This window comes from Lissotriton helveticus, chromosome 5_1 (genome assembly GCF_964261635.1).
Source record: "Lissotriton helveticus chromosome 5_1, aLisHel1.1, whole genome shotgun sequence".
Classification (NCBI taxonomy): domain Eukaryota; kingdom Metazoa; phylum Chordata; class Amphibia; order Caudata; family Salamandridae; genus Lissotriton; species Lissotriton helveticus.
Genome location: NC_136065.1, coordinates 325587555 through 325613540, shown reverse-complemented (window position 1 = coordinate 325613540; position 25986 = coordinate 325587555). Strand labels below are relative to the sequence as shown.

The 25986-nt window shown below is 45.2% G+C and overlaps 1 protein-coding gene across 3 annotated transcripts in view; it reads left to right on the top strand.

Moving 5' to 3' along the window:
• DVL1 (dishevelled segment polarity protein 1) overlaps positions 1 to 25986 on the top strand; it is a 650234-nt gene that overhangs the window by 404474 nt on the left and 219774 nt on the right. For all 3 annotated transcript variants that reach the window (XM_078642391.1, XM_078642390.1, XM_078642393.1), the window contains exon 4: positions 7470 to 7582. In XM_078642391.1, the coding sequence (XP_078498517.1) occupies positions 7470 to 7582 (113 nt within the window). The remainder of the gene's footprint in view (positions 1 to 7469; positions 7583 to 25986) is intronic.

The following is a 25986-nucleotide window of genomic DNA, read 5'->3' as shown; positions in this document are numbered from 1 at the left end:
ACTGGTGTACACCTTTAAACAGAGCACATGGCCTGGCCCAGTCAGTAGACAGCAGCCACAGCAGAGGCTAAAATACCAGATGTTCGGAGAACAAAGACAAGAGGAACACACTAAAACTGGGATTACTTTCATTAGGATTGACAAATAGGGTAATTGAGCCAGGTGTCAGAGATCAGTGGGAGTGTCAGATCGTTCCATGCTTGTCAACACTGAATAGTGCCACAGGCAGTTCTACTGTGTGAAGATTGCATGTCAGAATGAACTTTAGTAATTTGAAGGAGAAGATTGACACTTGCCTTGAAGCCTCAAGAGTTTTGCATCCTGGTCCAGGCTGGTGTGAAGTCCATTTAACACCTTAACCGCGGCGGCAATTCTGCCGCGGTGTGGGGCGTTCCATTAAGTGGGCGGGGCCGCGCCAGCCAACGGACCTGCGCAGCACTACAGAGGTAGTGCTCGCGATGGCTGTTGGTCGACGGGCGCAAGGAAGGGGTTAATGCTAGCGTGGTTAAACACAGCACCCTTAGCTAGAGAAAAATGGCAAAAGGAATTGTTGGTTGCTGCCTAAGATACTAAAGTGAGAAATGAGCTATTGTTCATCAGTTTTCAATGCTAAATATTATCCAAAGACATCGCGAAATTGGGGAATCCACCTATTCATCATACCTCACTCAATCATCCCTTAGTTTTACATGGCATAATATTGCCTGGACTGATACGTGTTCTCATAGACCTCTCCATAAAAATGTCTTGACGAATTCTAAATGATCAAAACCGTGCCGCTTGGCCTAAATCCACTCAAGATGCAATGACCACTTCACAACATCCCTCACATCGCTCCCTAGACATCCAGGCAAAAGGATCACCAATGAAGACTCTTTGTGTAGTCCAAAAGCCCCTCCATGGCTGTGCTGCTGGGTATTGAACTAAAGTCTTCCAGCCATGGTATACAAATAATCGCTGACTGTATCCTCTCTGGACCTCCCAGGCACACAGTCTCCCAATATCTAGTACATGGATCCACCCTCTGGAACACTCTTCCATCTTCCTGAGGCTTAAAACGGGCTTCCTAAAGTTCAGAATAGGCGTCAAACTCACCTCTCCCGCCTGGCAAAGGAAGCGTATCCCTCCAAAGGGCCACATCCACCACAGTCTTATCGGTCCTTCTGGACTTAGATGTCAGGTATTGACTCTGACTCTGCCAGAGCCACCTCTGAATTTGCACACCTAACCCTGTATCTTTCCCTACAGCCCCTCAGCAGCAGCTCCTCCTCTAAGGCAGAGGAGCGCCGTCCCACTGCTAAATAGGGGTGAAAAAGGGAAAATTAGATGATAATAACACAATGTTATCATTTTATTTTTCTGTACTGAGGCATTTTTTACAGGGCGGTTGAGGAGTGGTTGGGACACTAATGTGCGCATGACGGTTTGGTCGGCTGTCCTGGGCCGGTCAAACAGTCATGCGCACTTTGTATATTCTCCACTCTGCTGTATTGCACAGACTGAGCGGAGAACATGCATAGGCTCCCACTGCCTGTCTGAGCACCGAACCAGGGCGCTCAGACCAATCACGACGATGCTGTCATGCTGGTGACAGCAGCGTCGTGATTGGCTTAGGGAAGCCTGTGTGCTTCCTGCTTCCAGGACAAGTGGCATTTTTTTTTCTACCCCATCCCGCCCCCACTTCACCCGCACTATTCCGTGGCAGCCTCCACTGCAACCCCTCACAGTCCCATCGCATTCAGCAAGTCATAAAAACCCTAAACGTAAGAACATTTGTAGGCAACTTGAAACCACTTATCAGAAGAATGGATCACTCTCCCAATCAGAACTACGGCCTATTTGGCATTTCCCTTTATTTAAACTATACCTAGCACAAACAATAGTCCATGTGCCCCAAGAGGCTTTCAGTGAATGTTGCACTGTGCTGGGGTTCTGATTAGAGGTTTTGGCTTCTTTTTCCTGCCCTGTGGAACCCCATTAAGAAAAGGGCGCTGCTCAGCTCTGCCCTGCTACCATCCACTAATTGTGTCAGAAAAACAAGCGCCTTCTCCAGGATCGTTGGCCTTTTAGTCGGTGTCTCTGCCAGAATAACAACACAGGCAAAGACTCAAAGGCCTGTACAGTTTCACTTTTCATCCTGGGCGTGGAGTTAATTTCATTTTCTGGATTAAGTGTTAATACTACAGGCGAGGACAAATGTCTCTAAAAATATTCACCAACGAACACTTCGTGCCAGGTTGTGGACTCATGTGTGTGATGATCTTAACACATTTTGAGAGTAATGAAGTTCAAGGGTGGCTGGCGCCCAATATCTCTAATGATTTTGCCAGTAAGGAAATGGGGTAAGATTTCGACCCCTACCGACAGGGGAAACAGTGAGATTTTATCTGAGACCATTAACACACCCATAAGCCTTTATATGGGAGATTTCATCCCATAATCAAGTCAGTCCTCCACTCTGCCACCTCCAGCTTTTACGCTGCTCCCCTACACACCGGACACCGGCTGCTGTGGTCGGTTTTGGACATCAAAAGTGCTTTAATGGGGACGGTACTGTCCGGTACGGAGTACCGCCACTTTTTTATTTTGAGAGGGCGAGTACCTGCACTTCTCAAGAGCGATGTAATACTTTTACTTGAAGATTACGGGGATTTCTCAGAAACAAGCAGGTACTCTGGTACAGGGTACCTGCACTTCTATTTTTACATTTCAAGCACTGACATCACACAGCATAGGAAGGGTTTGTGCTTTGCTGTCTGCTTTTAGACATCTAGGCGGCCATGCTGTCATGGCTGTGCTTTAATGCGTTTGATTAACGAGGGTGGTTTGTTGCTGGAGGGCATCAGGGCGATCCCTGTTGCAGAAGTGCCGGCCCTTCCGGTGGTTGGCGTGTAGGGACGGTCTGTGGTCCACGGTTGATGTGGTTTCGTAGGGCGCCGAGCCGTGTCTTCTGCTTGTCTCACGTGTATAAGGTTTCAGAGCTGATTTACATGTTTGCAGGTGCGCGTCCTTTTCTTCTTAACTTGAGATGTGTTTTGTTATTCAATGATCCACACATCCTGCCCAGCGCCTTTGAGAAACACAGATGCAGCTCTGCGTCGAGGTAGAGGGTGAAACGCCTTCTGCAGCTTTACCGTTGCTGGGTGAAAGCGTCAACGTAAAAGCAAAGTCTTGGAAAGCTTAGAATGTGGGTATCTTTAGGAAGGACAGGGGAGAGGAGGGGAGAAAAGGGACGGACTGTAGTGCTTAATTTGTAAAAAAAAAAAAGTGCCAGGGCTCTTCTTGGAAGGCCACTGCTACCTGCACCACCCCATACCCTGTCAGCGATGCCAATGGCAGTACCAACATAGCAGCTAACCATCCCGCTCCTTCAAGTGTGACAATTGAGACTATTTCAGGCAACACAACCCCATAATAATTGCATGAGAGGCTGGCATTATTCATTTTCAATGTATATTGACTTAATAAACACGGTTGTTGCGCTCATCTCAAAATTAAAAAGAGCGGGTGGACTGTCACTAGAGCCGGTGCTGACAATCAATTGCTGGTGCCGGAAACCACCGGCACAAATTAAGCACTGTGAGTGGGTGTACGGGGGGGGGGTAATGTGGTGGGATGGGAGGGTAAAAAGGCAAGGAGGGGAGGAAGGTGATAGCCTACCAATAAAGGAAGTAAACAGCACTCCTCCAAAGCAAGCAACAGTGTGTAGACAGCTCTCTGTCCATGCTGCACCTTTTGTGTGCTCATAACCCAGCTCCCATCACAGAGCACTGGGCCCCCAATTCCATACATTTTCAAATATTTAGGTGTGAAAACTTCGTTAAGGGTGGGTGTATCATTTAGCCAAAGGCAAAACTTTTGAAAGTTGCTATTAGATACATTTTGGTAGCAGTGTGTATTTGCCGGTTTCCACAGAGAGACGTCACTCGTAGCAATTTTGCAGTTCCTATGGATTTTTGGAGACCTGTTAGTGAAACACAGGGGCGGCTCCTCCACTAGGGCGGAGGAGCGTCGCCTCACTACTTTCGCGCAGTGCGAGAAGCAGAAACATAAAATGGTAATAACTTTCAGTTATCATTTTATGTTTGGTGGCGGGCAGGGCTGCTCTACGAGCAGGCAGGGGAGGAGTGGTGTGCCTGCCCACTCCCGAGTGCACAAAGACTGGTCGGCCCCCTGGGGCCACCCAAACCAGTCATGCGCACTCTGCCCTTCTCCATGCAGGCTGCATTGCAGCCTGCATGGAGAAGATGGCCTCCCCATAAGCCGCTGACAATCACAACACTGCTTGCAGGGTTGTGATTGGCTTAGGGGAGGGAGCCTGGCTGCCTAATTCTTCTTCCTGTTCCTGTGAGCAGGAGCAGAGAAGATGCGGGACCCGGCCGGCGTAAAGGTAAGTTTAATTATTCTTTTTTAAATTAAATTACCCGCCCCCACAAGACCCCCCTTCCCACGTGACCCCTCCTTCCCGTGCGACCCCCTTCCCGCTTGACCCCCATCTTCCCGCGTGACCTCCCCTTCCTGCACGACCCCCCGCCTCACCACCCACGAGCCATGCCGGCAGCGACAGGTGAAACACCATAGGAACCATGACATTTTGTAGTTTGGTTTGTGTGAAGGTTGAAACCGCTAATGCAATGAGCCACTCACAATATGTTGTGAACGGCACCTGTTCTAAATGCACGAAATATGTTTCTGCATAACACAGTGAAAATAAACCCTACTTGGCATTGTGCAAAAAAAATAAACCATTGCCCAATCTTAGGGCCTTATTTAGAGTTCGGCGAGTGGGATACTTTGTCACTTATGCGGTAGATGTCCTGTTCGCCATATTACAAGTGCAAGGCTATTCCATGGCACGAGTAATATGGCGGATGGGATATCAGCCAGATTTGTGACGGAGTATCCTATCCGTCAACCACTAAATAAGACCCCTCATCTTCACATCATCTGCGCTGGCTAGAGGGTGCCTTTGTACACTGGTCAGTCATCGCTACCTTGGACCCCAATGACCCTCCTGCTGCCACACCAAGCATGGATTTACTTTAGTCTGCTATCAGTTGAGGAAGCTGTTTGCTTTTCCAATCTTTCCCCATTGTCTAGGAAAGGATGGTGTTATTGACCAGCTCCAGGTTATCCGTGATGATCAATAGTCACTCTTTGGTCCATTGTTGAAGTCTAAAAGTGGAAGAGACAGATCAGAGGAGCCGGAAGGGATGACAGCAGCTCGCTGTGATGTTTGATGTAGATGCACAAAGGCCAAGTTCTGGGTGTCCACAGGAATACAATTTAAGGAATGTGGACCAAAGTTTATGTCTAACAGAGCATCTGATTTCTAGTTGTGAAACTTCATTACTCATGAGATGTGCTTCATCTGTAGAGTTGCCCCTTATTTCTTATAGGGATCTTTACACATTGTCCCAACGATGCACACACTATGAACACAAGATCACCTCTGTCTCTTTTTCTCCATTGCTGGACAGGGTTCTCTAGTGTCTTCTGCTGCACCTACAGAAATGGTGCAGATACTTGAGAACCCCGTCCATCAATGGAAAAAAAGAGACAGTCATATTCAAATATTCAAATATCGTGCTTTCAAAATCAATGGCAGATGCCAACATTTTAATGAGAGTATACTGATCAATTAAACAGGTACAGTCATATTACTTGTTTTCTAGCATTATACAAACGTTTTCTTTATTAGTTAATTTACATTGCTAGTTCAATAACTCTACTAATACAATTGTAAGTTGTTACCAGTCGTTAGTCTCCATATATTGCCGTGGAGATAAGTTCCGTCTGGATAGCCAAGGCCCACTAGAGTTGCCATCAGCCTCCATGTTCCCAGGACACCTACCAAGGACTCTGTTACAGTTGCAAACAAGCACTGGCAAAGCCCGTAGGCATGAATTTAATGTGCTGATTCATGCAACCAAAGGCATACACAAATGTTTTCATGTGTTGTCACATTCAGTCAAGAATTGCCGGTTATGCAAATGCTTCTGTATATCTGATACGAGCTGTCAGATCAGGTACCATGTGTTATCCTTTGAGTGCTTGACGGCTCCGCGTCCGCTAAATATTCAAAGAAAGTACAAAGTCCATGACATCCTCATAAACAGATTCTTGGGTCAGTAGATGGGAAAGGCGGTGTGAACATTGAAACTGATAGGTGGCCCATGCAATCAACATGATACCTAGTCAAAACCTGTTAAGGATGCTCCCCTGACACAACTCTGATTCCATGAAACAAAGGTGACGTAGTGAGTACACATCTGGACTTGATATACTTTAGTCATTGGCATGCTACAAAAAGTTAATGTGCTCTTCTCAAGGGTATCAGGATCAAACACCAAGTGCAGCTGAAGGCCAGTGACCAATTCTTCCTCATGCTGCAGAGCATGGTCAACAACAGGCAACTCTTGATCCCTCAAGGCAATCAGCACTCTCACCACCACCTCCACCACAATTTCTGAGTGATGTGTCAATCTCCAGAACAGCACTTTCCTGATAGTGTTGATGACCTGTGGGTGATGACATTTGCCCAAGAAATTCATCACTGCGGGACAAAGAGGTTAGGGCTGTTGCTTATTTGAACACAGACAGAAGTGGGACCTGTGAGCGGTGGCAAGGCCTGCTACTACCAGCAGATTCTCTGCCATGACCACGGCCTCGCTGATGATGTACGGCCACTGTGGTACATCACTGGACACTACCCAACCCAAAGCAGCATGCTTAAATATGCAGAGATGGCAGGGTGAGCTGTGTCATGCAGAGAAATACACAAACTCAGTGCTGCAGTTGCAACATGTGGCAGTACAAAGGATGTAACTTACCCAACCTGTGAGTAAAGTTGATCAAAACCATGTTAGGTAAAACTAGTAGAGTAGAGATGTGTGATGAAATATGATTGTGAATGTATTTGACCTTTGCCCTACTATGCATAATTGCTGCTGAGCTGTTTACAATATATACAGTCATTCTAATGCACTTGATTTATAGACAAATATTGTATAATAAATAGTGCTTGTGAAATACCAGCTATTGTCTGTGCATACTGATTTCTGGGTTGTGGGCGTTGTCTAATTCAGATTCCTCAATTCGGCAGAAGTTCAAAATGGCGCACAGGCGAAGGAGCTTGTTTGCTTACACCAGGGTTTAAACCACATGCAGGATAATAGAGCTGGACTGTGTTGAATATGTTTACACACAGCAGATGAAAATCAGAGGAAAGAAATATTCAGACCACACTGCCCAGTGCAGACCTTTATTTAGGGTTTTCACCTCATGATAAGTGCCCATGTGGGCTTGAGGATTTCCACCGATGCATCTCTACTTTTAAGTTTCCAGAATTCAAAGCAACTATAGAGCATCATGTCATAGTGTGTAGCTTGATAATGAATGTTGCTTTCCTCTTGTTGGGCTGTGCCCTTGTAAAGCTGTCTGTCTCACGCTCTCATTTCCACTCACAGCCCCAATGCGGCCAGCAGCCGGGATGGACTGGACAATGAAACGGGGACGGACTCCGTCATCAGCCATCGACGGGAGCGGCACCGGCGGCGGAACCGGGACGGGCAGGATGACGGTAACTTGCAACCATTCTACTCAGCACACAATTGTCTACACCAGTTTCGTTCAATTGTTGAGTGGTGGGTGAATGGGTGTTTCCATTGTGCTAGTCTGGATCTGTATTGCATCCATGTTAATTGTAAATCCTAAGTACAGAGGAGGTTTTTCACATGATATGCTAAACACCACAAAAAGTCACACCAGCCCACCAAAGCCGCTGTCGAAGGACTCCTACAAGTATGAATACGCAACCAGAAGTTGTGGTTGTGCACATTTTCATAAGATATTTGTAAGCCCCATGAACCATTCCGCCTTGTTACTGGTCCTATCTCCAGCTTCTAAAGTATTTTATTTACTTACCACAACATTGAGATGATTGGCCCCTTACTGATCCGTGTCTACAATATGTTAAAAAAAGATGTGAAACAGTCACACATGATCTGAGACCTTCCCTGCACCGTGCAAGACACGCTCTAAGCTTTCACATTTTACAGATGTATTAGCTGCTAGTGAAGCATGAAGTCAAAGAAAAAAATTGAATTCAACATGTTGGTTCCATTGTAAGACTTGTTGTAAAGCTTTGGTGAGTTTGCTGGAAACAAGGAGGCAGGGAGAGAAGTATAAACACAGATCACCAGCAGTATACTTTTCAGCTGTCCTTCAAAATGCAAAATTGTTCCTGGGCTCAGTTTCCGAATCTGCTTTCATCAATCAACAAGCAGTGCTCAGGCGAGTTCAGTTTAGTGATAATCATTCCCACCGCTTTCACTCAGCGCCTTGTGCACCCACCTCACACCTGAAACCATTTTCCCTCCTCCTTTCAAGTGAGGGCTCGCTCTAAATCGTGGGAGGTCTTTCCATTGATTTGTGGAATTTTACTAACCTTTGACCTTTATGTGAATATGGAGGAAAGACTGTCTGTATGTCACATGGGCAAACTATTTAGAGGCCTTTATGGCTTTCACAGTCAATGGGTTGTCATGCAAGTGTGGTTCTCTCGAGGTGTCTTCAGTAAATGGGCCCTGAACTTGCATATTTCTGATTGGTGCGGAAAAGGCTTAGAAGCTTGCTTATGGGCGGAGTGACGGAAGTCTGCACTAAGGCACAGTTGAAAGAAGCTTGCACCAGGGCTGAGTGAGAGACGCATTTTTAAGCAAAGTCAGGGAAGCTTGCAGTGAGTTATTCTGAGGAGGAAACTCACACTTGGGCGGGTGGGTTAAGCTTGCGCTAGGACAGAGTAACTAAGTTTGTTCAGGGGTAGAACTAGCGAAGCTTGCAGTGGGGCAGAGTGAAAAAACAGGCACCTGGGCGTATTGTGGGACGCATGTACCCAAGGAAACTGAGGAAAGCTACACCATGGGAATGGTAAGGGAAGCTTACACATGCACCATGTCAGAGTTAGGGACGCTTGCACATTGACAATGTTGCGCCAGGCCAGTGGGAAAGAATCTTGCACTTCAACTGAATGAGGTGCACGTGGGAAGAGTCAGAAAAATTGCACTAGGATAGAAGGGGTTAATCTTACACAATCTCATCGACACTTGGGATTGGAGGAGGACAAAGTAAGAGAAAATTGCACCAGGGCAGTGAGTTAATTCTTTCAAGATGTTCTGCGTGGGAAGTTTGCAAGGGTTATAGTGAATGAAGTTTGCACTTTGATAGACGAGTTAAGCTTTTACCAGGACCGAATGAGACAAGCATGTCCCTAAACATAATAATGTAATCTTGCACCTGAGCTCAAGGATGGAATCTTGAGCCGGGCAGAGGGAGGGGGAAGCTTGCACTTGGCAAAGTGAGCGAATTAAAATGGCGTCGGGGTACAGTGAATGCAGCTTGTACCAGTACAGATCGAGAAATTCTTAACAGTGTGACAGAATTAACATTTCTGGCAGTGGGGGAGACTGAGGAAAGAATATTCCTGGGCAAAGGTAGGGAATCTTAAAATGAGACAGAATTAGTTAAGCTTCTTCTGGGGCAGAGTAGGGGACACCTGGACTGGTACGTGAATCTTCCAACGTACAACTGCGACAGACTCTTGAAACAGAGCCGAGTAACAGAGGCATGTACCATGCCAAAGTGAGGGAAACTTATCAGGGCACGGTGTGAAAAGCTTGCTCTGTGGTTGAGTAACACACTCACAAGCACCTGGGCAGACTGAAGGAAGCATGCACTAGGGCAGAATGAAGGTTTCCTGTACTAGGGACAGATAAGAGAATCTGGCATCTGTGAAAGCTGTGGTAAGCCTGCAGCAAGGCGTTGTGCCTGAAAATATAATTTTGCCTTTATATTGTGGTTAAAAAATTGTGACTGCAAAACATTGCAGCACATAATATTGAGAGTAAGTGTGTATATTTTTTTAATTTTGGAAATAATATTGATGTTTTAAATGTAATTTCCAAAATTATTGTTGTATTTAATACTAGCAGCCCATCCCGACCTTGTCCGGGAGCAATCAGGCTTCCCCGACCCCCGCCAGCCCCGACATTGTCCAGCAGCCCGGGGCCCCGACATTGTCCAGCAGCCCGGGCCCCCGGCCGCCCCGTCCCGCCCCTGCCCCGACCCACGCCTGCCCCGACATTGTCCGTGGGTCCCCTGGAGCCTTACCTCAGCCGCCGCTCCTCCCCCGCGCTCCTCAGTTCACCGCTCCGCCGCTCCTCGGCGCTCCTCCCGCCTGTCCGCCGGTTCTCACCGCCTGTCCGCCGCTCGTCACCGCTCCTCTCCCACGCCATGTCCGCCGCTCCTGGACGCCGCTTCTCCCCGCGCTCCTGACGTCAGCATGCAGGTCGCGGCCGGCGCTACTTCGAAGGGACTACTTTTTTTTTTAAGGTACATTTTTTAAATAACGCATATTTTTATAGTTTATATAGCCTATGTCCATCTGCACACCCTAACGATTACAATAATGTATCGGGTGTGTGGATTGGCGCTGTGGTTCCCGAGTTTATCCGCCTCAAAGGTTCAAAGTTCTTGCTTTATAATAGTAGTATAGATAGGTATTTTTAATGTTATAATATTACTGTTTAGAAATATATTTTTACTTATATAATTGTTTTGTGTATGTTATTCCGTTTTTTTTTATTTGTGCATTTCAGTTGTTTTCGGGTTATCTGTTATTTTGAGGGTTTAGGTATTTTTTTGTGTACATTTTAATTAAATTATTCTTTCATTATAAATGTTATTTCCTTTTTAGATTACATTTTAAATAGGTTAGAAAGTTTTTTTTAAATAAAGGTTTCATTTAATTTGTGCTGTATAATTAAGATTTTAGTTTAAATAAAATAACATTGTTTAATCTATTTTTTATCAATATATTTTTGTGCCCATTGATGAAAAACTACTTTGCAGTTTACACTATGAGACACTAAACTTATTTAAAAAATTTATAGAGTTTTAAATTAAAATAATGCATTTGTCAAGACTATGGGGCCGATTAGGATGGCGGACGGACTTGCGTCCGGCCGCCACCCCTGAGTAGGAGGGACCGTCCGCATGGGCAGCGGCGGTCCCTCCATGGCAATTAGGATGTGACCGCCAGGGTGGCGGTCACATCCTCTATTTTTAACATTGCGGCGGGTGCAGCTTCAAGCTGCACCCGCCGCAATGTTAAAAATGCATGTGTTGCATTTACATGCACAAAGCGGCAGGCACCGCACGGTGCCTGCTGCTTTGTGTACGCAAATGCAGGGGGGTACCATAGGTACCCCCCATGTGCACCCCCCACCCCCCCATTCACCTAGGGGGCCCGCAACGGGCCCCCAAAGTGAATGTTCGTATGCTTTTCCATGGCGGAAAAGCCGCCGTGGAAAAGCATATTTACACAAACATCATAATATGGCGGACGGTGTCTCATAGACACCGCCTGCCATGTTATAGCTTTTCCGCCGCGGTCGGAAGCCGACCGCGGCGGAAAAGCGGCGGACGGAATTCCAGACCCACCAGCCATCCTAATTTGGCGGTGAGTCTCCGCCGCGGTTTTTCCGCATCCTCCAGGCCGGCGGACACTTCCGCCGGCCCGGAGGATGCGGAAAAACCGCCATCCTAATGAGGCCCTTAGTTTTAAAATCTGAAATATGCTTTTTTTAATTACAAATAGCATTAATTTTAATATTTGTTTATAAATACGTTAAAAATATTGCATTTAAGTATAAAATAATGACACTCTTATTTTAAGTTTAAATAGGGTTAATTATAAGTATTGTTAATGTTTTTACGTGTTGTAATAGATATTTTGATCAAGTTGCTGTTTTTTTCAAAATACTATATATTTTTGTGGTGGCTATTTTGGCAATCGATATCCTTAAACTCCTACTTTTTTTAATAAGTATTTTTGAAGTGAATAATGTTGTTATTATAGGTATGTAATGTCGATTTTTTGGCTATGGATATTTTATGTTTGCACCACAATTTATTTTGCAGTAGATATTGTGGAATACAATCCAGTAGCAATGATGCATATTCTCTAGCTTTTCTGCATTCACTGTGCTTTTGGTTATGTGCATTGCAGGCACTGCACTTCCACGCTGACCGCGTTATCTGGCACTGGTTCGCTCAGGCCTGGTGTATTTTTGAAGTACATTTGCTTGTTCCCCTATTTGAGGCTACTGGTAAATAGTCTGCTGGTCATGCCTTGCGATACATGGCCTGAAATGGAACCTCCTGGCCAAGAGAGTCCAGTTGTGTCTTCTGGACCTTCTGTGAGTACGAGTAAGGAGGTGCTCTTCACATCAGAGACCCTTTGCGTGCCATCTCTTGCAAGCCGCTCTCCAGAGCATGTACAGTACCAACTGCTACAGAGTAACAGGGAAGAGGATCTTGAAAACTGCTCTCTAAGGGGCTTCATCTCCCTTCTTCGTTTCTTTAGCAGTAGTTGAAAAACTTATATTCTGCAGTTATATAGTGGTCTGTATTGGAGCACCCACGGACACGTGGCAAGAGGCCAGTCGTGGAGAGAGCTCAATTTACAAGGAAACTTTACTAACAGAACAACCAGATTGGATGTTCCCTCCCTATACCTTTCAGTCATACAGAAGACAGCTGGGTGTTAATAAATGTATGTTCTTAGAAAATGTCTGATTTCATGTCTGCCCCACATGGGCATCTCAGATATTGATGCCACACTTTGTCAAGTGCTGCATGTAGGTTTCCGCTCCTAGTATATCCCAAAAGCAGATTAATACCATGCTGTGATGGTGGCTTGAATGCCCTTAGGCCACTGCAAAATTATGCCAGATTAGGCAGAACTATTGAACCTTTGATATATAGACCTGAGTTTTCTGTATATTTGGATATACCGCTCTCCTTGGGCCGTGGGATGGCTCACCCGCTCCGTTAAGGTTGACGCAACACAGGCAGTCCTACAGAACCATTCTATACTTAAAAAACACAGACATGGAGTAAAATATAGAAGTTTGCAGTGGTTGCATTAACCAACTGTGCCACCTGACCCAACTTGCACAGACCTATCTATATGGACAGTTCATAGATAATTCTATATCAAACAAATCTTGTGCAAGTGGTCACACCTATACAGACAATTATTATGTGGCCGCAATCATGCCTCAGCCGCAACCCTACTCTACCGGTACTTCTCCTCCAAATAGAAATTAAGTGATCAAATAATAAGATACCTGTCAGTCTAGGGGCCTGATTACAAGTTCCTTAGTGGATGGTGCGATATTAATCCCACCGGATATATTCTGACGAGGGCTTCAAGTGGGCTGGGTCCTGCCGGTGCTGAGCACCGGCTGTTCTAAAAAGCAGGTGCTGAGACGGGTCCCCATCGGGCTCTCCATTTTTCCCCTCACCCACAGGGCGAAAAAAATACATCTTAACTCTGCAGCCGTGCCACCCTTCAGTGCCTTTGATGTAACTTCAAAGAGTCTCGTTATAGTTCTTTCAGTCTCATCATTTCAAAACTGAGGCATTTGCAGTATTCTATACAATGAAGCCATAGTTGTTGCTTATTTATCTTATGCAACTAACAACCATTGACAACGCCAATAGCCCTTGCTTGTTGTATGTGTAATGTCAGTTGTATTATATATCTGGAGGCAGTGACAGAAGCAGCAAAAAAAAAACAGTCAGCTGCACACTGTGCTAACCACAGATTTCCAATTTACCTGTTTTTAAGCCTTAATTACACTGACCACGCCCCTTTGAGAGACTGCACCCCACACAATTTTTTCATCCCACTTAAAGCCCTGATTCTGACACCTCAAAGATTAGAATGTATTAGGTACTAAAAATAGCCCCCATTGCAAGTTTTGCCAAGTGGTCCATAACACAGATTCCCAGGCAAAAGCCACATGTCCTGGATTTTCCCCCTTGTAAATTTCGACAGGTTTGAGCTGGGAAATACTGTAGGGGTGTTTGCCTTGAAACTCGGAATTCTGGTGTGTGTGTCTGTGTGGTAATGGAAGGTCCAGACATATTGGTACTAACCAGGATGCTTGCAATCGGCGGGGAGGGGCAATTTAATTTCAAATACAGGCTGACCTGAAGCCAAGCTGCTTTCTGTTTGCATGTATGTGCATTTATCCATAGCTTCTTTTACCACATTCCTAATACCCTGCCCTGGCCCTCCCCGCCCCCATCTCCCAGGACACTGTCTGTCTTCAGGGCTCTCTGGAATGAGGCCAGCCGCCGGTGTTAATTTGAGATTTACGGCCCATCATTTTAATGTGCTGTCGCGGATTAGAGAGGAGCGGCGCTGTAAGCCCCTCGGGGCACGGGAGGGGAGGGGCACAGCTGTACGAGGGCCCCGCCCCCTCATACCTCCAGAATGGAGGCCAGTGTGCAGCTTGTCATGTCTCCGTGTAACCGGCTCCAGGCTCAACTTTAGTCTTTGATTTGCACCCAGCAGAGCAGAGCACCCCCGAGGGACTCATTTAGTGATTAGTGAGAGGATACAGACAGGAAGTGTAAGGTGCGGGTGAGGTGGCAGCCTCTTCCTTGTCCACCTCCGCGCTGGGACGCTTTGGCGGGCCCTGGTACTCACTGTAATACATTGCTAAAATGACCTCCTGAGGTCAGGCTGTCCTTGGTGCCTTTTTGCAGGTAGACTACACATTCTTCAGCATAAATCACCCATCCTGCAGTAGCATTCCCGACTTCGGTATGTGCTCCCACTAAATAATGATTTTCCTAGTTAAGGCTCCGATTATGGTTGGTCCAGAAAAGGGTACGATATTCAGCGTCATAAATAGCTAAAAATTATTATAATTGCCTTAAAACCATAATATCCCATAATATGTGGGTTTTAGTGTGGCACAAGTCCCAGTACGTACTGGGATGTTTTTTTGCTAAAAATGTTTTGCAGGTTTGACCTGCCGAAATGTACTTGGGGCAAAATACAGGGGTTGCTTAATTGCGATATGTGTGGTAATATCATTTAACTAATAAAGTGAGTAGAGGGTGCACTGCTGTGTGCGTTCGAAAAGTTGAATAGGGGAATAAATCCGTTTGTTGTGTTGGTTGGGTGCTCTCACAGGTTGCGCCACCGTCCGTCAGGCGCCATCCATATTATGATAGATACGGAAAGAGGCCTTTCCATGGTGGCGATGCCGCCATGGAAAGGCAGGTGGTCTTTGGCATTGGGGGCCCGATGCGGTCCCCAAGGGTGTTGGGGGTTGGGGGGTGCACTTGGGGGTACCTATGGTACTCCTCTTCATAGGCATACACAAGGTGGCAGGCACCGCACGGTGCCTGCCACCTTGTGCACGTCAATGCACAACATGCATATTTTGCATTGCGGAGGGTGCTGCTGACCGCCCGCCGATAATGCATATTATGCAGGATGCCACCGCCAGGGTGGAGGGCGCATCCTAATTGGCATAGCGGGAACACCGCACCTCTGACGGTCAGTCCCCTTTACCGTTACGGTGGCATTGTAATGGGCACCTAACATGGGAAAACTAACTTCCAACTGTAGAGTGTGTTACAAAATAAACATTAATCATATACACACTACACCTTCAACAGGGCGTAAAGTATGTAAATCTAAATCATCACCTCGTTGAGCTTCTGTGACTCCCAGCGAAGAAACAGGCCATTTTGATTCTCGCCACTCTAGGTTCTGCCATTCACTGCCTTAACCTCTGCAGCATCTCTCAAACATAGTGATATAGATCCATAGTTGTACGAATAAGACATTGACATCCAATCTAGAGACCGATCAGAACACTGTGCAGTGCTTAATGGCATCACAAGGTGACTCCGATACCGGACTCAGAACCGCGTGTAAGAGTGTTAAGAGTCCTCGCTGGTGTCAGACTGCGGACAATACAATTGTCATTATCATGGCATAAGTAGCTCCACAGTGTCAGTATCTCTCTTTTAGCTTCGCTGGTCCACCATGAGTTGAGGAAGGCAGCTGTATTTCCCATCTAGGGTTCCTTTCACCGGTGACAGCCAGACTCATGCAGAAAGTTCTTGGAGTGCACTTGCGAGAGCTTATTGGGCCTCATCATTGTCCAGATGATATCCAATCGGAGTTCATAGGTGAGCGAGTACATTTATTAGGTCCAGTGGTTGATCTTCACATGGTGACCAATAGTGTATTGCCCTGATTTTACTGGATAGCCCCATGCCTGTCCACAATATTGACCATTCTTTCTGGCTGACCCCTTGCAAAGACGTGTCTCTAGAAGGCCCGCTCTTAGCCTTTTTCTGAATTTTCTATAGCAAGCACGGTCCCCTTGACTTCTCATCCTCACCTCACATCCTATTACACACATTGATCAGTAGTAAATGGGCTGGAGATTGGTGCTCCATCATGGGCTTCGGTTTAGAGGTGCTTATCCTACTGCAATTCTCGCAGTCAAGAATTTGGGGTTCAGTCTAGATTATGACATGTCTTTAGCCACGCAAATAGATCCAGGTGGATCTTAATGTTACTGCCACTAGGTTTGTTTTAGAGAAAATGTTCCTGCTCAGTTCAGTTTTAACTACCATTGTAGGTGATTGTGGCAACACCTATTGTTTGCTCTGCCAAAATATTTTCTGAACCAGTTGCTGGTGATGCACACTGCAGACCCTGATTGGTAACTGGCGTAAACAACAGGCCAGCACCTGGTGTCGCTTGAGGGCTCTGTATTGATTCCTGATGGAAGCTAGAATTTAATATAAGGCCACAAGTTCCCTCAGTTCAATTTATTATATGCTCTTTGGTATTTCAAGTCATCTGTGGGCAAAGAAAGGGCACAGATCATTTTAGTCATCACTCATGTTTTTTTTCCCTGTGTCCAGATATTTTTTTGAGTTAAACAGTTCCGGATTACAAAATAGGCAAAGTAGGCACCAGCCTGTGGGCCCCACTCCTTTTTTGGGCCCGTGCGACAATGGATCAAAATAATATTGATTTGATCTTGAAAGAAAATTACAATCAAGCTTTTCTTAAATTGTTTCCAAAAGATAGAAAGAAATGAATCGACTCAAAGAAACGAAAACCTTACATTTAAAATCTCTACAAATAGTTGGTAAAATTAAAAACGTATTAGGAGATAATTTGGGAGGGGGACCCGAACTTTCGACTGCCTAGGGGCATCCACAGGGTTTATTCCGGTACTGGAGTTAAACGTATATTTTTTCAATCTTTTTTTCAAAGTAGCAGAGCCACATGACCAGTATGGTACAGTTTATCTCGGCATCAAGACACAACTATGGGGTGCAGGTGAGCTTCGAAAACTGGATTAGATATACATTTACGTGGATAATGTAAAAGCAATGTCACTGCCAACATAGCATTTAGAAGATGAAATGGCTAAAATATCTGGTCAAATATTTTCACTGCACCTCTTGCCTCTAAGCCTTTTAACGTATTTTGCCTTCATAAACCTTTATCAAGAGAGCCTTGGACTTGGCATCATTAGGCCTGCTCCCTATATAGGTGAACTCTCTCAGTATAGAGTGTACTGGATGAAGGGACTTTCTTATAACACCTTAGGAGTTCTGCAATCCATGCACTACCTCAGAGATATTTAGAGTTAATTTGTGCGCTGAAGACGGGCTTAAGAAACGCAGAGACCACGTCAGGTCGGAATAGAGCATAGAGCAGGATTACGACAGTGGCGGCCATTCCATTAGAGCGGAGGAACGCCGCTCCCCTGCCACCAACAGCAAATAAAATGATAATAAAACAGGTTTAAACCCGTTATATTATCGTTTTATTTTAATCCCCTAAACCCACCCCCCAGGACCCTGACGAGTCTTGAAGGCGGGTTCAGGGTATGACACTGCTGGTGGGGGTTGGCGGGTGGTGGGTACTCCCTTCACTGGGCATGAGGGCTTGGCCGGCCGTCTCATGCCGGCCAAACCCTCATGCACAATGAAGCTCTCCCCAGTCCCAGCTGCATTGCTGGGGCAGGAGAGAGCAGGCACAGTCTCCCAGTCTGCCTGGGAGCGCAAGTTGCCGGCGCTCAGGCCAATCCCAACGCTGCTTTCATGAAGCGTCAGGATTGGCCGCAGTGCAGTCTGGGAGCCTGTATCCAAAGGAAGAGCGCGATGTAGCAGGCAGCGGTGTTGTTCACGTAAGTTTGGGTTTTTATTGTCCCTCAAAGCTGTACTTACCCCCCACCTCCAGCCTGGCTCACCCACCGCTTTTGCTGGGGACGGGCCGCTACTGGATTACGATATGACCCCTGGCAGCTGGGCTCTTCTGTAGATGCACGGCTCGTCTTGTAGGTAGAATAGACACTTCAGCACCTGCACTGGCACTAGTTTCATACATTATTATCATTAATACCTACTTTCTTGATTAAAATGTGTCTTTCAGTTGCTACTGAGCGCATATATAGGTACGTTTGTAGTTTCATTTGTACATTTATTTCGTGTGACACTGCTTCCTAAATCTTTTGCGATATGAATGTTTCATATATTCTTACATTTCTGGTGACAAAAAAACTAGAATAAATAATTCCATTTACTTGAGAGCTGTTTTGAAGTTGCGTTCCAAAGCGAATGGAACTTTTGATAATTTAGTCTTTTGCTGCTCCAAGCATAAACATAGAAACCTCAGATTTTGTTTTCTCTAAAAGACTCTCAATTTCCAATTCTATTTTAAATAAAACATTTGGATCTTTCAGTTCTCTCCTTTTGTTTTGAAATAACATGCACAGCCCTCTATATGAAGGAATGGTATATTTTGGCTTTGAACCGTTGAAAAGCTCCAGCAGGGTTCTAGAGTGCCTTCAAACCTCTAAGGCCCCAAATAGGATAACAGAAAGAATATATCTTACGTGCGAGATAAAAAAGCGTTTCAAAGTTCAACAAGCTGTTTAATTTCCAGAACGTTCGAGAAGCTCTTCTGGTCCAAGGCCCATGATTGCACTTCGAGGCCCCGAGCTGAGCTGGACAGACCGGCCAGCTGAACGGTGACCCGTCCACAATAACAGGTTTAGTCCATTAAGGGTTGGGGGGAGGGGGGAACAAAGCCTTCGCTCCTTTAAGTTCTTTCATGTTTATTGTTAACGCATCGCTGGATGTTTAAGACAGGAAGGAAGAACGTCTTTCATCCTGTGCAGCAGTGGTACTTACCTCTGAGTGAAGGGGCAGCTAAATACTAGTGAACCTTATAGGCCAAGCCACTGTACCCACCCCCTTACTATACTCGAAATACCGACGTCTAATCTCTGGTCTCTGTGAAACCGAGTGTAGCATGCAGTAATGTAACTAATAAAAGCTCATATTCAGTAATAGAATGGTATGTCCCTAGTTTAATAGTGTCTTATCCTAGATCACCATTAGCACCGCATTTTATGTTATGCTGTTTTATACATTGCTTTTTTTATTTTTTATTTATTTATGTGGCACGCATTTTACCACTGAGAAAACCTTGCACCGTCAGCTGTGTTATGGTATACTTTCCCACCCTCGTTTCGAGGATTCCATCACAGACTGGAGTGTGGCATTTTTTGTGAGTGGCAATGTGAAGACATATGATGTATTGTTACTAATAAATGTTTTTTAAGTTTGGTGAGTTTGGCCGCAAGTCAACCTAAGATGCTTGTGGCCTAGTTTTGAACTTTGGTTTGTGGGATAACTGGACACATTATATATACTGGATGTTAAATAATTAGTTTAGTCAATTAGGATTTATGGACAATGTATCAAGGTTGAAGATTTAAGAAGTTGAATTAAATATGTAATATAAAAGATATATAGCACACTAATCTGAGATTTGTTGTGAATCTGTTATATCCCTCATATGTGTGCGTATTTATTGGATGTGCCTGCCTCCCTGTTATTTCATTGGGGTGGATATGGACACATTCTGTTAGTAAATAAGTGACTTGAAAATCTCATCATATTACAACTATCACTATTCCATTCTTTATTTAATTGTTGTATATTAAATGTCCTCTAGATGGCAGTACCCTGTGTGATGTACTGGGAAGAAGCCTGAGGACTTGAATGAAACGTTGCAGTGTCTTTTTAAGAACAATTTAGAAATAAAAAGATCTAGGGCCTGATGTACTAAGGCAATGTCACAAATCGGTCAGTATTTTTTGCTCACCGACTGATCAACGCATCCACCTTTTACGCTTCAACTGAGGCTAAAGAACACAATATCCATTCGCAGGGAGTTGCAAAACCATCTGCCTCTTTATTTTGTAGGCAGAGAACCTTTTGCAACTTCCTGTGAACGGCTTCCATTGCTGTGACAGAGGTCAGTGAGGCAATAAAGGCTTCCATCTCTGCATGAGCTTTCATTGAATGTCTCCATTTTTTAAAGTAACCCATGTCCCTTAAATGAAGAGGGCCTGGTAGTAAAAATTAAAGTTGGCATTTAGTTAATGGCATTGGGTGGGTCATACATGCTCCCCACTGCCAGCTGTCAGCATTCATAAGGTGAATGCCGGCAAATGCCCCAATACCTCCTTTCAGAAGTCAGTAACGGATCCATGGATTGCAGTCACGGCTGGCATGACCCGGTGGTGGGGGGGCAGGGTTGCATGGGGGTTCAAGCGGGTGGGGTAAAAAACAAAATTGTAAAACTTAACATAGTGCCACCTCCGCTCCTGGCCGGGTTCCGCATTCAGCAGCAGTAACAAGAAGCATGTATATTCCCTCCCCTCAGCCAATCACAACGCTCCAATGGCAGCATTGTGATTGGTGCGGGCGCCTGTAGGGAGGCCATTTTCTCTATGTAGGCTGCATGCATCCTACACAGAGAAAATGTAGAGTGCGCATGACTGGTTTGGTCGGCCGCAGAGGGCGGACCAAACAGTCAGGGCCCACAATAGTGGGCAAACCACTCCTCCCCGACTCGCCCACCCACCCACCCCCAATCAGGCATACCCTGCCTCCTTTCTAGCAGCACAAAAAGCAGACCCATAAAATGTTATTTAAAATACCATTTTATGTTTCTGCTTCTCGCCGTGCGAGAAAGCAGTGGGCAACGCTCCTCCGCACTAATGGAGAAGCCGCCCCTGATTTGGCTTGTGATTGGAGTTGTGGTTACAAACAGTTGATATATTGCTAGCAAGACCGAAAGCAATGTGCCCAGTTACCAGTCTGGACTCCAGGGCACAAAAGAAAAGTTTCTTTATTCTCACGTCAGGATTGGTTCCGGAGACATCCGGTTCAGTTGCAGGTTACACGCACATATCTATGGGACAGCCAACCAGGAGCATACACGGCTCTCCCATGTTCATCCTGTAGTCCCAACTTTTGTAACCGCCGTCAACACTCCAAGTGACACCACAACATTCCATGCAACATGATACTCACAAAGGACCAGAGACACATGAAACACAGCCAAGGCAAGACACAACACAGACTGCAACTACATTCCCCTTTTCCTTTCTAATTCGTTATGTGTTGTGAATTGTACTAAGTGAGTCCGAATTTGGAATGTACCTTTTGCATATTTCAACCTGAAGTTTTGCTGTTGCAAAACCTCCATTTTTGCAAACCGCTAGCTTTGCAGAGCAAAAATAGTTTGTGCATTGTGTTCTTGCTGCCATACAGACATTGGAATATGGGTTTTGTTATTATGCTGATTGAAATCCATATTTAAGAAGACAACCGTGAGAAGGTAACAGAGAAAAATGATGGGTTGTTTCAGGTGTCTGTCATATTCTATTAGTTGAATCCACATAGTTTCTTTACGTTTATTTGCATTAGTTTGCTCAATCCAGCGTGTGAGAGCAATCAGCCAATCACTTCAATATTCTGTGAAAGTTTATGTGGTTGAGGCTATAAATCTAAGTTTAAAGGCTGAGCTCAGCTTCAGTGCGCCTTATTATCATTGTTAAATGTAGAAATTATTTGGAATCCATATGTGTAATATTTGGTCCTTTGTGCTGTATACACTTGTAAATGAATTACAATGAGCTGTGTTTCTAAACCTGATGTCCAGAAGACTTTGTCTGCGCAAACGTTAAACCGCTCCATACTCACCCTGCAGCTGGATAACATTATGACAAAGGATGATGTTTACTATCATGCCCTTAATTTGAGCCGGTGGTTTCCGGTGCTCAGCACCGTTACTTATTTGTCAACACCAGTGCTGGTGCAGTCTGCCACAAGGTGGCGTTGTGTGGCTAATTTAGAGATGACCACAACAACAGCCAGGGCTTTCAGTGAGATAAAGAAACGGGGGGGTCTCTCAAAGGGGTGTGGCCAATGTAATTAAGGGCGTGGCTTAAACATGTAAGCCAAAAATCTGTGCTTAGCATAGTGCGCCGCCAGACTTGTTTTTTGCTTGTTCGGTCATTGCATCCAAATATATGATACAACAAGTAACATCATACCTACAAGTCAGGTCTATTGGTTTTGTCAATGGTTGTTAGTTGCAAAAGATAAATAAGGAGCAACTTTGACTTGTAGATAATATTGAAAAAGCCCTGGTGACACCACAAAAATGTTGCTGCACCTGAGTCTCAGAAAGAGGAGGGAAATCCAGAGAGAAAATTTCTCTCTTTAAAGGATTTCCCTTCCCCTACAACGCTCACCTGGCATGACGTCATGCCGTAACTTCTCCAGTAGTGAGAAGTGAGCAGCGCACACTAGTGAGAAGTGAGCAGTGTCAGCAGCGCACATGATGTGCCTGCTGTCTCGAAACGGGTCTATATCGGGCTCTGTTTTGGGCCCTGGCACTTTTTCCCGGACTGCAGTGACAGCAGCCTGCTCTCACTGCAGTCTGGGAAAAAAGACAGACCGCCTGTGCCAGAGCACAAAACAGAGCCCGATAGAGACCCGTTTCGAGCCCCCCTTAAAAAAAACTGCCGGTGCTCAGACCTGATGAGACCCGGCCCACTTAAAGCCCTGACAACAGCCAATTATTAATTCAATATACATTAAAAATGACTATTACCTGCCACCCAAGCTATTCTTAATGCTTTGGGGGCCTGGAATAGTCCACAATATCACACTTGTAGGAGTGTGATGGTCAGTAGTTATGTTGTTTCTATCATTTGCAGCATGGCAGGGGATATATGTTGTGCAAGCTGCAGTGGCCCCCTGACGAGAGCCCTGACACATGTTTTTTTCCAAATTAACCCCTCCCATGCTCATGACGGAACCGTTCCGTCACGAGCCTCGGGTGGGCTGTGCTGGTGGCGGAACGGTTCCGTCACGGCCCGCTCGCCGCGCCTGCGCGGCGCGAATTCAACGCCTGCGCTGACGTTCTAAAGAGCGGGCTGGGCCGTGACGGAACCGTTCCGTCACAAGCACAGCTCACCCGAAGGCCGTGACGGAGCGGTTCCATCACGAGTACGGAAGTGCCGCGCGGCCCCGCCTCCCCCTTAGCGCTGCGGCGTAATAGCCGCCGCCGTGAAGGGGTTAAGTAATGCATCATGCCATATATGGCGGTCTGCTTCAAAGAGTTCTTCCTTCCTCCTCTTGCCCTATTCTGCTACCTGGTGTGGTCTCTGAAATTATTATTGTGCAATGACGTTCATTGTTCGGGGAAGGGAGCTACAGTGATACATTGGAGCAGAACCCCACCCTGTGCTCTGGGGAAGCGACCACCCTGCAGAGCAGGGGGTCCTTCCCAGCATGCCCATCATCATCCTCAGCTTTAGATTTGTGGCGCTTTCACCCCAAGAGGACGTCTTAGCAGCGGCAAGTCATCATCACCGATAGAAGGGAAAAGCTGGGGTTTAATCTCTGCCTGAAAGGCAACATTCGTGTTCTGCTCAGGAAAGCTTTGTTAGTGAATTTCATGCTTCGGCTGCCTCCAAGGCAAAAAGTCCCTCTTAACTTTGTGAATAACACAGATTTTATGGAGCGAGAATTTTAAAAGGCTGATAGGGAATTATCCAAGACTTGAGATGATGGGGAGTCTTTAAACACTTTAGTGTGTAGTAATCAGCACCTTGAACCTCGGCAAGTGCAGACATGCGAGCACCCGAGAAGTGCAAGCATGCCAAGGCTTGTTACTCACACTATCAAGGCTTTGAAGTGTTGATAGAGCTGAAAAAGTGCCATATAGCAGCCTGCATAAAATAAAAGGACGTTCATTCATTTCCCTCTGTCTTATTGCACAATCCCCACTTCTATACCCACCTTTCCTATTCTGTTCCCCACTCAGTGCTTTGAAGCTACCCAAAGGTGGCACTAATACTACCCTATACAAGCAGTCAGAATACCATAGCGTCATTTCCCTCCATTTTGCCCTTATCCTCTTCACACCTTTTTTCCCATACCTTCCCCTTTCCTCTTCTGTTCAGGCAGCGCTCTGAAGCTGCCTTGAGGTATACAAACAACTAGATATTCGATAAAAACCAAGTGATCATCGATTCCCCAGCTGTTGCTACTTGTTCACTTGCATGCTTGACACATAGTAATAATGTTGCTGAATGCAAATGACTGGTAGAAATTCCCGAGGCTATTCTCTCCTTAGGTATTTGTTGTATCTTTACAGTACTTTTTGCTTTCTATGCATTAGGAAACCTATTTTCGTATTTGGTCAATTTTATATTTCCTTGACTTCTAAGGATGTCTCCATTTTGTTTCTAGAGACCTCTTTCTAGCAAGCTGTGGTCAGCTCTGCACTGCTAAAGCTAGGTATCCCATTTGGAAGTGCTGTACTTGATGTCAACAAGCATTGTCTAACCCAATAGGTTTGGCTTTTTATTAGGGGAAGTGTTAGGTAATAGTTGAGTGACTGTATTACCCCAGTTGTCTTAGAGGGGGAAACATCCTTTAAGGAACCAACGGCTTGTGCTACAACAATATGGAAGCTGAAATTAGAATCCCTTTGTTGAACACACTACATTAGCAGAATTAAGCTGCTTTTCAGAAGATGAAGTTTGAATTGTAAGTAGTGAACTGAAAAGACATGTACTTTATAATATTTCATAAAAGATACTTTTGACAAAGAGCATACATTTAAAATGCTTCTGTAAGAAAACCTATTTGCAGGCACATTTTTACTTATTGAACCAAAAACAACATAATTACAACAGTGTGTAATCATGATAGCAAGGTGAGACAAATAAAAGCACATAGTTGATTATTGAATAGTACTGTGTCTGTACAACAGGCTAATGGATCCAAACAGCACACACATCTTAAACAACAACAAATAATAATAGGCAATTACAAAGTTATGGTGTAAACTTAGTAAATGCATCATCGAACACGCACTGGGTCACATTTACAAAGCTTCACCTAATGTCGCATCTGCAGTGTTAAAAAAGAACTAGTTGATGCCCCCATCACCGCAGCCCAATTGGAACACAAATGGGACAACATACCCAACCACAAAATGCTCTGGCCTTGTTATGTTAAATAAACTTCTAATGTGCGCAAATACCCGGAGGTATCTTGGCACTAGCTCTGCATATACAGATTAAGAGAATCTCTAAAGGTTCCCAGATAGTCAGGTTTTACTGTTTTCCAAAAGGATAGTACGCTGGTCACTGATTTGACATGCAAAGGTAAGGAGTTCTGTGCCCTAGCTGTGCAGATAACAAAACTCCTTCCGCCTCACAAGGACCATTTGAATTTAGGGATTATAGCGTTGACAGACAGTTCACCCAAGCACTGACAAGCCATGAAAGTCAGTTGCTGAATTGAGTTTACCCAGATAGTCCTGCTTCGGTTCAATTTATCAAACTGACTATTATACATGAGAACTACATGTTTTGAAAGGAAACTCAAGCACTTGAAAAGTTGAGTTCTTTTGAAATATATAATAATATGTTAACCCTAAAGAGGTCACTTGGCCCAACCTGGAAAGCGAGGAGGACAAATAGTAAAAATTGGATTTGACTGCTCCTCAGGAAGCTACTGGTCAACTAAATATTGCCTCACATGGTTGAGTATGAAAGATCCTGCTACCTGTGGAGCAGTGCTCACATAGTAATCTATATGAAAGAGGACATAGAAACGACAACAGTATCCACTACCCAAAGGAGGGCTCCATATTGGTAAAGAAGTCCAGAGGTTCCAGAAAGTCTCAAGCTGGCACTG